At 44.5% G+C, this 13,303-nt stretch overlaps 1 protein-coding gene across 1 annotated transcript in view; it reads right to left on the reverse strand.

Moving 5' to 3' along the window:
• IPMK (inositol polyphosphate multikinase) overlaps positions 1-13,303 on the reverse strand; it is an 80,571-nt gene that overhangs the window by 20,486 nt on the left and 46,782 nt on the right. The window contains exons 3-4 of the mRNA XM_065407803.1: positions 9,936-10,032; positions 185-357 (exon numbers count right to left, since the gene is read on the reverse strand). Of these exons, the coding sequence (XP_065263875.1) occupies positions 185-357; positions 9,936-10,032 (270 nt within the window). The remainder of the gene's footprint in view (positions 1-184; positions 358-9,935; positions 10,033-13,303) is intronic.

Raw genomic sequence — 13,303 nt, forward strand, 5'->3', positions numbered from 1 at the left:
GTGTTTTTAAATATATTTTATGTGACATATCAATATTTGTGAATTTACTCAGATAACATTTTAGTGACATAGGAGGGACAGAAGTGTGTTATTTACTAGAAAACTATTAGTTAAATCTTGTTAACTCTTGGCAATAGACCAGGGCATAAACTGAATTTGAATACAACAAAAGATTAGGTCTTACCCTCATGCCTAGCACCAAGAACCCAATTTCTTCCATTAGTGGGTACTTGCTGACCTGTTGTTGAATCTTCTCAGCTGAAGCATATGGATCATAACTTTTCTGGCCTATTTTCACATCCATTATACACGGCTTATTAAATTTACGGGTCACATCTTCCAGTTTTAGGTATAGATCTGTTAAAAAGACAATTCGGTTAACAATAGGATAACACAAAGCACTTTATTATACAAGTTATGCCTGAATCAGTGTGGAAAAAAAAAACCAAAGCACAATTTAGATGTTAAGTTTAAGTGTTAGAATAGGGAGGACAAATCTGTACCAGTGAATTAAAAAAAAAAAAAAAACACTCACTAGCACGGTACACCTACAAATTCTGTTGCAATTAAGTCTCAAAAGGTAGCCACCAATCTTCCTGCCTCAGGAAAACACACTAATTACAACAGCCTATCCGGTACTGAATCAGATTCCAATTTATTGCTGAAAAGGAATTCAGGAGTTTGATTCACACGAGTCTTTAATAAATTTAAAATAAGTACCAATGATCAAATTACCGGTAAGTATTATTTTTAAACATGAGACAAGTGGAATTAAAAATCAATGGGAATTGTGGTTTTAGGGGAAAAAGGCACATCTCATATCCTTACCATAGCAAGGTAAAAATTCTCCACCCACTTCTCTCATCCAGTTTCACTATCCTAGTTCAAGACAGAAGTTTCCATCTGTACTCAGCAACAAAGCATTTTGGCCCAGTGTGTGCAATAAAATCTTTAACTGAAACATAACAGAAACTTCCAAACTGTTTACAATCGCATAAGTCTTTTGGATAGAAACACATTCAAGATGTTATATCAAGTCTGTATGTCTATCCAAGAAGAAATGCTCTCTGTTGGCATTTTCAGACATGCTTATGTGCGATCATGTCTCCACTTTTCACAGGTACCAGTACTATATTGTAGGTTAGAAAGCCTTTAGGGTCAGTTTGAGTATGGAGGAGTGTATTTGCTGTGTCACCCCAGGAGGAGTACGGAAAAGGAAATGCAACTCAAACTATTACAATTCCTTCCCTGAAGCAGAAAGAGCCTGCAAGAGATAAGGGTCCATTTTATCAGCTTATTTCCCACCCCTTGGCTCCCAAATGACTATGCTCCCCATTCCACACACTTGCTTAGCCTTAATGCATGGCAGTACTCCATGCAAGATGGGGAGATGACCAGGCTATACAGAAAAGGGGTGGAGGAAAAGAGTGCAGAAATGTTAGCACTAGTCACAAATCTAACTTTCAGACAACATAACACCCATTGTACAGGTTTTCAGCATATCTACTGCTGAAATTAAAACACTTTAGGGCCACAATTAGCACCCTGTGGATAAATGACTCATAGACTCATAGACTTTAAGGTCAGAAGGGACCATTATGATCATCTAGTCTGACCTCCCGCATGATGCAGGCCACAAAAGCTGACCCACCCACTCCTGGAATAATTCTCTCCCTTGACTCAGCTGTTGAAGTCCCCAAATCATGATTTAAAGACTTCAAGTTGCAGAGAATCCTCCAGCCAGCGACCCCTGCCCCATGCTGCGGAGGAAGGCGAAAAACCTCCAGGGCCTCTGCCAATCTACCCTGGAGGAAAATTCTTTCCCGACCCCAAATATGGCGATCAGCTGAACCCCGAGCATGCGGGCAAGATTCTCCATCCAGACCCTCCGGAAAATGTTCTCTGTAGTAACTTTTTATATCTCATCATTGACCATTGTTACTAATTACCAGCGACGGCACTTTATTGACCTATTGACTAAAATCATGTTATCCCATCAAACCATCCCCTCCATAAACTTATCAAGCTTAATCTTAAAGCCAGAGAGGTCTTTCGCCCCCACTGTTTCCCTCGGAAGGCTGTTCCAAAACTTCACCCCTCTGATGGTTAGAAACCTTCGTCTAATTTCAAGCCTAAACTTCCCGACGGCCAGTTTATATCCATTTGTTCTCGTGTCCACATTAGTACTGAGCTGAAATAATTCCTCTCCCTCCCTGGTATTTATCCCTCTGATATATTTAAAGAGAGCAATCATATCCCCCCTCAGCCTTCTTTTGGTTAGGGTAAACAAACCGAGCTCCTCGAGTCTCCTTTCATACGACAGGTTTTCCATTCCTCGGATCATCCTAGTGGCCCTTCTCTGTACCCGTTCCAGTTTGAGTTCATCCTTTTTAAACATGGGAGACCAGAACTGCACACAGTACTCCAAATGAGGTCTCACCAGTGCCTTGTATAACGGAACCAGCACCTCCTTATCCCTACTAGAAATACCTCGCCTAATGCATCCCAAGACCGCATTAGCTTTTTTCACAGCCACGTCACATTGCTGACTCATAGTCATCCTGCGATCAACCAGGACTCCGAGGTCCTTCTCCTCCTCCGTTACTTCCAACTGATGCGTCCCCAGCTTATAACTAAAATTCTTGTTAAGTCATCCCTAAATGCATAACCTTACACTTCTCACTATTAAATTTCATCCTATTGCTATTACTCCAGTTTACAAGGTCATCCAAATCTCCCTGCAGGATATCCCGATCCTTCTCCGAATTGGCAATACCTCCCAACTTTGTGTCATCTGCAAACTTTATCAGCCCACTCCTACATTTGGTTCCGAGGTCAGTAATAAATAGATTAAATAAAATCGGACCCAAAACCGAACCTTGAGGAACTCCACTGGTAACCTCCCTCCAACCTGACAGTTCACCTTTCAGTAAGACCCGCTGCAGTCTCCCCTTTAACCAGTTCTTTATCCACCTCTGGATTTTCATATCGATCCCCATCTTTTCCAATTTAACCAGTAATTCCTCATGCGGTACCATATCAAACGCTTTACTGAAATCGAGGTATATTAGATCCACCGCATTTCCTTTATCTAAAAAATCTGTTACTTTCTCAAAGAAGGAGATCAGGTTGGTTTGGCACGATCTACCTTTCGTAAAACCGTGTTGTAATTTGTCCCAATTGCCATTGACCTCAAGGTCCTTAACTACTTTCTAAGACCTTGCATATTACAGATGTTAAACTAACAGGCCTGTAGTTACCCGGGTCACTTTTTTTCCCCTTCTTGAAAATAGGAACCACATTAGCTATTCTCCAGTCCAACGGTACCACCCCCGAGTTTACAGATTCATTAAAAATTATCGCTAACGGGCTTGCAATTTCTCGCGCCAGTTCCTTTAATATTCTCGGATGAAGATCATCTGGTCCGCCCGATTTAGTCCCGTTAAACTGTTCGAGTTTGGCTTCTACCTCGGATACGGTAATGTCAACCCCCCCTCCTTTATTCCCATCCGTCACGCTGCCACTATTCCTAAATCCTTCATTAGCCTCATTAAAGACCAATGCAAAATATTCGTTTAGATATTGTGCCATGCCTAGATTATCCTTAATCTCCACTCCATCTACAGTTTTCAGCGGTCCCACTTCTTCTTTCTTTGTTTTCTTCCTATTTATTCTTTTCTCCCAGCAGTCATCAGATTTGTATTCTCTCTCATATGCTGGACACAGATCCCCTGTTTAGCCAATTATGAACTTGTAAGCCATATGTGATCATGAGAAAAAAAAATTCCCCACCTTTACAGACCATCATTTCATTCATTTTACATGACCCCTTTACAAGCAGCCATGCCAAAATGCACAAGAGTGTCAAGAATACAAGGGTTTGTTTAAAGATTTCCTTTTTAAAAAGAAGAATTTTGTAAGTCCTAATACTACTTCTGCATCAAGTTCAAATTTCTCACCATCTCCTTCAAGATCCTGCACAACTTTGTGCAATCTACATTTCTGCTCTCATTTAGCCTCTTGCCATTTTACTCTCATTACTCCATTTTTCTTCATCTTTCTTCTGTTTTCCACACCAATCCAAACCACCTTCTTCTCTTCCTTCAAATCTCATCTTGAAACACACTTCTACAGCAAAGTCTTTCAATAATAATATCTTCTAGACATCTCCACTACTTTGAGCGTATGCTTTCATCTGTGTATCACAGCAGATATCTCTACGGTAGCAACTGTCTGAACTGAAGCAGGGACTACATGTTCTGTGTAGGGAAAGGTTTGAGCCCACTATCTGCACTCAATGAATAAAAGGAGAAACGTCCTGTTACAGTTCCAGGATGAACTTTATCTTTGGCCTCTCTCTCACTTCCTTCAAGTGACAGGCCTATACCTGCACTTCTCTCAAGGTGGAATCCTGAAATTCACTCCTCTTTTGCCTGGATCAGCAAGTTACAGCATCCTCCCATGTACCAATCTTATTACCTCCACAGGTACAAATGAGAAGCCTGCTTTAGGCTCTCTCCAGGAGCTGTGACCAGCTGGTAAGCGCAGTGACAGGAAACAGCTTGTTCAAAACCAAGTACACCTCTACCTCGATATAACACTGTCCTCGGGAGCCAAAAAATCTTACCACGTTATAGGTGAAACCGCGTTATATTGAACTTGCTTTGATCCACCGGAGTGCGCAGCCGCGCCCCCCCGGAGCACTGCTTTACCTCGTTATATCCGAATTCGTGTTATATCGGCTCACGTTATATCGAGGCAGCGGTGTATGATTTATTTATCCATAGGAACATCACAAGCAGAGATAAGAAGATTAAAGTAACAGTAGCCCAAATGCATATTATCTTCTCTAAATTAAGTCTTTCCTTGCCAGCTTAAGTAGGTCCTACTTGATGCAGATACACACAGCAACTGGGGCTGAGCAAGACAGGCTGCATCCCTGCAACTTCTGCTTCTATGACAGTCATAGGCTCTCTTTTACCCATTTCAAAGTTCCTTTATTAAGAAGTTCCCACACAAAGGGCTCCTGAGATTTTGAGCAGGGCTCCTGAATAAGGACAAACTAGTTCATGCATTTCTCCAGAGAAGGTAGGAACTAATCTTCCAACCATCTCCATATGAGTAGCAGGCAACTGAATTAGAGTCGTTGCCAGGGTCCTGGATACCTGGGGAGAGCTCCAGCTGGAACTAACCCTCCATGTTCCAGAGAGCTAACCACAAAACAACCAGCAAGTCCACAAACACATGGACACTTCTGTATCTACCTCACATTCACAAAATTAACAGATAATTCCAATATTCTTCACACATCCATTTCTACCAACTGTGGCCTTCCGTAAACCATTCCCAAATCTCACACTTAACACTTCTCCCTCCTAACAGTTTTGCTTTTTTCAAATATAACCTATTTGACGATTACATTACTTTGTGTTTGGGTGTTTAATTGGGCCTAGAGAAATATGAAAATATATAAAACCCCCAAAGCATAAAGTAAGCTATAGAAAAGCTACAGAACACTTCCACAGTTGAAATCAGTTAAGAGTAAAGAGGAGAAGTAGTAAAAGTTCAGCAGCTGGAATGTAGTTAACAATTCCTCTTGATGAATGAGCCAGAATATAACCAGCTTGCTCTCCTCTAGCAGGGCTGATTTTGTAGTGCTAATAGAAGTTAAAAGTAATAAAAGCTGTCAGTAAATCAGGTTGATGAAAGTCTCTGCACAAAGAGATCAGATCTCTTGAGTGAGAGTGCACTTTTGATACATTTTCCTGAGCACAACTGCACTTCAAAAGCGTTCATTATTATCCTGACAATATTTTAAGTCCCCTTTATAGTCTGAGGGTTAAATAAGTTTCAAATTGATATACATGTACTTTGGAGATAAAGTGTTCTACTCACAGTTATACCATGATATGAAACATAGAATCCTAAATAAGACCTATTCCCCAGCACTTATAAGTACTGTTCATGTAACTGAAAGATCTGGAGGAAAGAGACTTCTGATCAGGAAGTTAAGAATTGGGTATTATTACTGGTTCCCATTTTCCTGACTATGGCTCTATTTTCATTGTGTCTATAACAGGAGTGGGCAAACTTTTTGGCCCGAGGGCCACATCTGGGTGGGGAAATTGCATGCAGGGCCATGAATGTAGGGCTAGGGCAGGGGGTTGAGGTGCGGGAGGAAGTTCAGGGTGTGGGAGGGGGTGTGGTATACAGGAAGGGGCTCAGGGCAAGGGGTTGGGGCGCAGGTGGTGTGCGGAGTGTACAAAGGGGCTCAGGGCAGGGGCTTGGGGTGCAGGAGGGGTTCAGGGTGCAGGCTCCGGCCTGGCGCCACTTACCTGGAGCAGCTCCAGGGTGGCAGCGGCACGCAGCAGGGCTAGGGCAGATTCCCTGCCTGTCTGCCTGCCCAGGCCCCACGCCGCTCCCAGAAGCGGCTGGCACCATCTCCCAGCGGCCCCAGGGGGGGGGGGGGCAGAGGGCTCCGCGCTCTGCCCTCACCTGCGGGTACCTCCCCCGAAGCTCCCATTGGCTACGGTTCCCCGTTCCCGGCCAATGGGAGCTGCGAGGGGCAGTACCTGAAGGTAAGGGCAGCGCACAGAGCCTTCTGCCCCCCACCCCTACCCGGGACCGCAGGGGCGTGATGCCGGCCGCTTCCGGAAGCGGCGCGGGGCCCGCGGCACCATGGGGGTGGCAATCCCACGGGCCAGATCCGGTCCGCAGGCCGTAATTTACCCACCCCTGCATCAGTATGAACTTGCTTAAGCATTCAGTCTTTGCTGGAAGAAGTAGTGGAATAATTATTTGAGGCATCTGATTTGTTTTCATAACTTACAAAGACACATTTTGAAATAAATGAATGAACCGGGGGGAACCTAAGTTGCTATCAGCAACAAAGGAGGAAAAATTTGAAAATAATTCATATTGATCTGCCCTGTTCTTAGTCCAGGTGAAGAAAATCAGATCCCAAAAGTAAAATACACTGAATAGTAATGAAGTACTGAAAAGTAAACAGGAGAAATAGCCAGGCAGCAATGGTCAGATCCCTAAAAGTTTCAGCAGAAAATTTAAAATGGATATTTTGGCTTATGCATGCCTTCAGAATCATGTTTTTGTATATTACTAATAATCTTCAATTACCCTTACTCCATGAAATCTAAGCTCAAATCAATTTGTCTTTCTCCAATTTTACAGCAATTTATTGGGGGTAGGGATTGGGAGTAGACAACTTGTCCATAGCCTATAACTCTGTAGTATGTAAAGTAAACAAGGTTTTCAAAATGTTTAAGAAGCTTCATTTAAAATTAAATTAAAATGCTGATCTTACGCTGCCGGCCCGCTCAGCCCACGGCCGGCCTGGGGTTCCATTCACCTAGGCCAGCAACGGGCTGAGCGGGGCCTGAGGCTGGGACCCTGGCTGGCAAGGGGCCGGCAGCCAGAACCCCAGACCGGCCGTGGGCTGAGCAGGACCGGCGGCCGGGACCCCAGACCGGCAGTGGGCTGAGCAGCTCAGCCCACTGCCGCTCAGCCCACTGCCAGTCTGGGGTTCCATCCGCCGGCTCCTAACAGACAGGGTCCCAGCTGCTGGCCCCGCTCAGCCCGCTGCCGGTCTGGGGTCCCGGCCCTGCCACATAGAGTGGGTACCTACCTTCTCCCTGGTTTTAGTCCATTCTCCTCTTCTCTCTCTACACTGAGCTGAGGGTGGGAGTGCACTGAGCACAGGGCTGAGGGTGAAGGAGCAGGCTGGGGGTTGGGGTGTAGGGTCTGGCCAGGAGCTAGAATGAGGGAGGGGGCTCAGAGTTGGGGCAGGAAGTTTGGGTGTGGAGCGCTTACCTGGGCAGCTCCCATTTGGTGTGAGGGGTGCAGGTAGGAATGTGGGGGGGGGGTTGGTGCTCAGGGTGGGGGTGGGGATGTGGGGGGTGCAACAGTCAGGGCATTGGGTGTGGGGGGGCTGGATATGTGTGGGGGTGGAGTCAGGGCAGGGGGATGGGTGTGTGTGAAGAGGGTGCAGGAGTCAGGGCATGGAGTGTGGGGGAGCTGGGTATGTGTGGGGGGTGCCGGAGCCAGGGCTGGGATCGTGCGGGGGTGCAGGGCTCATGGCAGGGGGCTGGAGGGGATATGCCCTGATTCCACACTCCTTCCCCAAGGCCCCGTCCCCGCTTCTTCTCCGGAGCAGCGAGCACACTGCGGCTGCGGTTCCAGCTCCGCTTCTCCCCCTCCCTCTGCAGGCCATCAGCTATTCGGCCGCAGGGAGGTAGAGGAGGAGGGGCAGGAACCCAGCACGCTGGGAGAAGAGGCGGGGGAGGAGGAAGCTTGGCTGCCGGTGGAGGCTGCCCTGCAGCAGCAGCCAGCAGGACCAAGCTTCTGCCCCCTGCCCCCGCAGGAGAGAGCGGTGGGCAGGGGACGGAGAAGAGCAGGCTGGGCCAGGCAGGATTTTTAGTGGCACGCTGCTGCCTGCCGGGGTCCCGGCTGCTGGCCCCGCCCAGTCCACTGCCGGCCTAGGTTCGGCAGTGGGCTGAGCAGGGTCGGCGGCCGGGACCCGGCAGGCAGCAGCGTGCCATTAAAAATCGGCACGTGTGCCATAGGTTGCCGACCCCTGGTCTAGATCAATCTTCTCTCCAACCCCCACTCCTTTCCCAATAGAACATTCCCAGAGGTAGTGACGATTTTGGCATGCTCTCTGTACAGTTTATAAATTCTGGGTGATATTATCAAGTTCTTATGAAAATTTCTGCATTATTGAATATCTCTGTGTGTGTATGGATTCTACCTGGGGCTGACAGGGCTCTCTCACATTTCAGCCAGAGCAGGAACAATACTCAGTTGTTAGACCTTTACAATCAGCTATTCAGGTGGAAACACCCGAGGACAATGGGCTAACAAGCCTAGGAGAACCTACATTCTCCAGTCCCTCAACAAAGGGGCTGGTGTTTAGAGAGTGGAAATTTATTGGCAGCAGGAAAAGAGAACCAGGTGTTGATAACAAGACATATAAACTTGAGGGACTCACAGGAACATTTCAGCAGGAGTGAAGAAAAGAGACGGACATGCTGAAGAAGAGGAGCAGGGGGCTCCATGACTGAGGAGACAAGCCATGTGCTGCAGCAGGACCCTGGATAGCCCCAGAGGGGCTGACTCCATACCAAAGAAGGAAGGATAAGAAGGATAGGTACTATAAAAAAGCTCTTTGAGATACTGCCAAATACAAACGCAAGAAGGCATTAATGTGAACCAAGGAGGTACCAGGCACTAAAGGAATTATAGTAGAATTTCTTTACATAGAATAATTCAGACTTGTTAATGGAAAACAAGTTATCCACAGGGAGCATAAGCAACACGTAATAGAGTTATACAAAAAGAGTTCAACTACTAATTAAAAGGTGGCCAAAGATTTAGATGGGCTTTATAGTGTCCTGTTCCAGAGGTAGGGTGACCAGATAGCAAGTGTAAACATTGGGACAGAGGATGGGAGGTAATAGGTTCCTATATAAGAAAAAGCCCCCAAAATCTGGACTGTCCCTATAAAATCAGGATATCTGGTCACCCTATCCAGAGGTTCTATCTTCCCATATGGATAATAGATAAGAAAGTGGGGACACTAGTTCATTTCTTAAATATAAAGCAGAAATTTGTATCTTTGTTTCCAGTTACCCACCAGAAAGATCAGAGAAAAAAGTGTAACATATTTACAGCGTAATACAAATAAAGTTTTAAGGTGTCAGATCTTGGTCTCACTCAGACTCAGGAATATCTGTAGGACAAAACATTTTTCCTACATTAAAACTTCTTCTTAAACAGGGTGCCTATTTAAATGACTGTTATACTGTATGTGATGTTATAGGGAATAGGATTATGCTACAAAAAAGGTTGGTATTGCCAAACTAATTTCCCAGAAAATTTCACATCCAGTTTGGGCAGCTAGCATAAAATTAAAACAATACCATTAGGTGCAGTAGGTGGTGACCAGCTGCCAAAATATTTTGGCAAGTATTTCCGCAGCTCTAGAAGAACACTGTCACAACAGTCAGCAGCATAAACCTGAAACAAAAGAGGGGAAATATAACTTTAAATTATGCATTTTATATTTTGAAGAGCCAACTGCTACCTGTATTCTAGAATGATTACAACTACTTTACATGTAAAAACCTACAAGAAATGATAAAGTATATATGAGAAATTCAAGATATTTGTAATCTTCCAACATGCAGAACATACATTGATTTTTACTATCCATGGAATACTGTATTAGCTAACTTGAACAAAAAAAAAAAGTTAATCTTTTCTTATCAAAATTTAAGCTGTAATTGTTGGTATTAAAAAGCCAGTATAGTACAGACTGAGTTCATTCTTCTATCCTAAATCCTGGATTTTGAAGGATTAATATAGATTTTAGCCATTTTAAATTGTATCAAGCTTAGAATACAGATTCAGTTTGGATTCTTTTTTCCTCACTTCCCCCCCCCCCCCCCCCAAAAAACCTCTGTACATCTTTTGAATAATTACACAGCCATAACACGCTATTCAGATACATCTATTTTCCTCCGCTTTTGTTTTTTTCTTGAATTTGGCAAGAAACGGTTGGAAAAAATTGTTTGGGAATAGTAGCTGCTCTTTATTACATTTCTGCAGTATTAATTTCTCATTCACGTAAACTGGAATTTAGAGATGGTCCTATAACTACAACCACTTTTAAATGGTGTTGTTGCTAGCAGGGTTCTAAAAAACATTTCCCTGGCTAGCGTGGAATGGAATTTTTTTGTCAGAGAACGTAGCTGCAGGCAAGCACAGCAGATAACTTAGAGCACACTTTTACTAGCATGGGTTTTAGACCCCCCCAAAAAATGCATGTCCACACTGATAAAGGATACAGACCACTGTTAAACATCAAGTCTAAACACTTGTAGACAGCAAGGCCCCAAAGCCATTGCAGATGTGGGTCAATTCCTATCCACACTGTAGCAACTGTGCTGGAAGACCCCCCAGGCACAGTGTAGTAGTTACCTAGAAATACTAACACATTTGCATTCTGCAACAGACCATACTGCAATGTTTTAACTGCATTTCCAAACTGTTTACAAAGCTTCTTAAATCCAAAACTTAAATACAACTCCCAAACAAACAGGGCCCCATTTATGTTGCAAAACTAACCCATATAGCCACGGCAGGAGATTTCCTTCTTATAATTGAATCTCCTCCTCGAAACTGAAGATGTTACATGGTAAACTGAACTAAATGATACCACAATGGCCTTAGGACAAAGGTGAACAAAAAAGTCTAGTTACAATTCCACAAACATCAAGACAAACCTCAATTGTGACTATTTATATCAATTCAAGTACATTGGAGCATCAAGCAGCAGCAGAATGTTAAAGCTGGTCTAAGCATTTTTGTCTTAGGCTTCGTCTTACCTTCAGTCTAACCTTGAGTTGAGCACTCACAAGTTAGTCATCTTGATTTAGCCTAATTTGACAGAGCACAATCACACTGCAGAAGAGCAGTCAAGTTCCACATAGCTGCTATCATGCCCAATGTCTGCACTGGCACTGTATACAGTTGAGAGGGATTTCTGGGTGTATATCCCATTATCCGTATCACCACAGCTCAATGCACCACTTTACATGTGTGTTCACAGGGCGCTGTGGAAAAAGTGTCTGTCCCCTCTGGGAATTGTGGGCAGAAATGATCTAGGCCCAGGAAATCCATTGCCTGCCAGGACACAAGCTGTTGTGCTTTTACCTGCTTGTGCTCTAAGATATGCAACCTGCTCATTCCAACAGCTAGGACCAACAATTACTATTTTTTATGAAGGCAATGTTTCTTTGGCGTGCCTCTACAAAAGCTGCCACTAACAGACTTAAAGAGTCGGTTTCCCCACAGAAGGCAGCGGTGGTGCTTACTGTTAAAAGCACACCAAGAAGAGATCAGTACCACGCAGATATGGAGGCCTGGACCCAGCTGATGTTCTCGTTCACAGCAAACACACCATCACCCCACTCCCAGGACCAGAGCACAGAGTGGTGGGACTATATATTGTGATAGAAATATACAATCAGCAGTAGGCCCAGAACTTTTGTATGAAGACAGCAAGATCCCTGGAGATGGGGGGGTGGGGGGGAAGAATTCGCCTGGGGCCTGAAGGACCAAAACACTCAGACAAGAGAAGCAATAATGGTCCAGAAGCACGTTGCTATTGAACTATGGAACCCGGCAACTCCATACCGATCTATTGTAATAATTTTGGGATTGGCAAATCCATATTTGACACAGTGGTCACAGAAATCTGAAAGCAATTATTGCTCTACAGCAACGTATGGAGGTTATTCAGAAATAACTGTGGGGTTTGAACAGATGGCATTCCCAAACTGTGCAGGTGCTATTGATGGCACGCCTATACTTATTATATGCCTGCCAACTTAAGCAAGTACATTAACAGGAAGGGCTACTACATCGTCATTATGCAGGACTACTGTGTCAGAGTCATGGACACCTACATAGGATACACATGGTAGAGTACACAAGATGAGGGTGTTCTGGAGGTCTGGTCTGTTTCAGTGTAGGTAAGCTGATACTGGATTCTGACCTAGTGACAGTGATCAGTGGGATGTCCATGTCCATTCGCATTTCAGCCAACCCTGCCTACCCTCTGATGCCCTAGGTGATGAAGACTTATGATTTCCACTGCCCTGGCAAGAGAGAGTACAATTACAAACCAAGCAGGTAAAGGATGGTGGCAGAATGTGCTTTTGACAGCAAGGAAGATGGCGCTATTTACAGACTCATTTGGACTGTAGTATATACAATGCCAAACATGGCACAGACACACGTGTTTCACAATCCAAGGGGGAATATCTGGGGGCAGAATGGATTGAGGACACCCATGATTTGGAGTCTGCTTACAGACAGCCACCTAGTGCACCTCTTGATTCTAGCACAGATTCCATTACAACAACAGCCACATGGGATGCCTTGTGCACCCCCATTTGAGCTGTGTGGGAAGTATACTGGTGCTGATGCCAGAATGTGGGCCAGGGGAGTGAAATGAAGTGTGGTCTTGCAATATTTTTGTATGAAATAAACCTGGTGGACCTGTTATTTCTGTTTGATTTATTTATCCACCAGAACTCAGTATGTGACTAAGCAAAGCTTTATTAAAGATCAGCATATTTAGGCATCCAGATCCCATGACAAAGTTGAAAGAATGTACAAAATGAAAGAAACAAGTGCAAAACAGCAACAGTGGCATGCAAGAGGGTAACAGTGCAACACACTCCAAACATCGGACATCAAAATAAACTGAAAATATTGTGCC

Source organism: Emys orbicularis, chromosome 7, assembly GCF_028017835.1.
Source record: "Emys orbicularis isolate rEmyOrb1 chromosome 7, rEmyOrb1.hap1, whole genome shotgun sequence".
Classification (NCBI taxonomy): Eukaryota; Metazoa; Chordata; order Testudines; family Emydidae; genus Emys; species Emys orbicularis.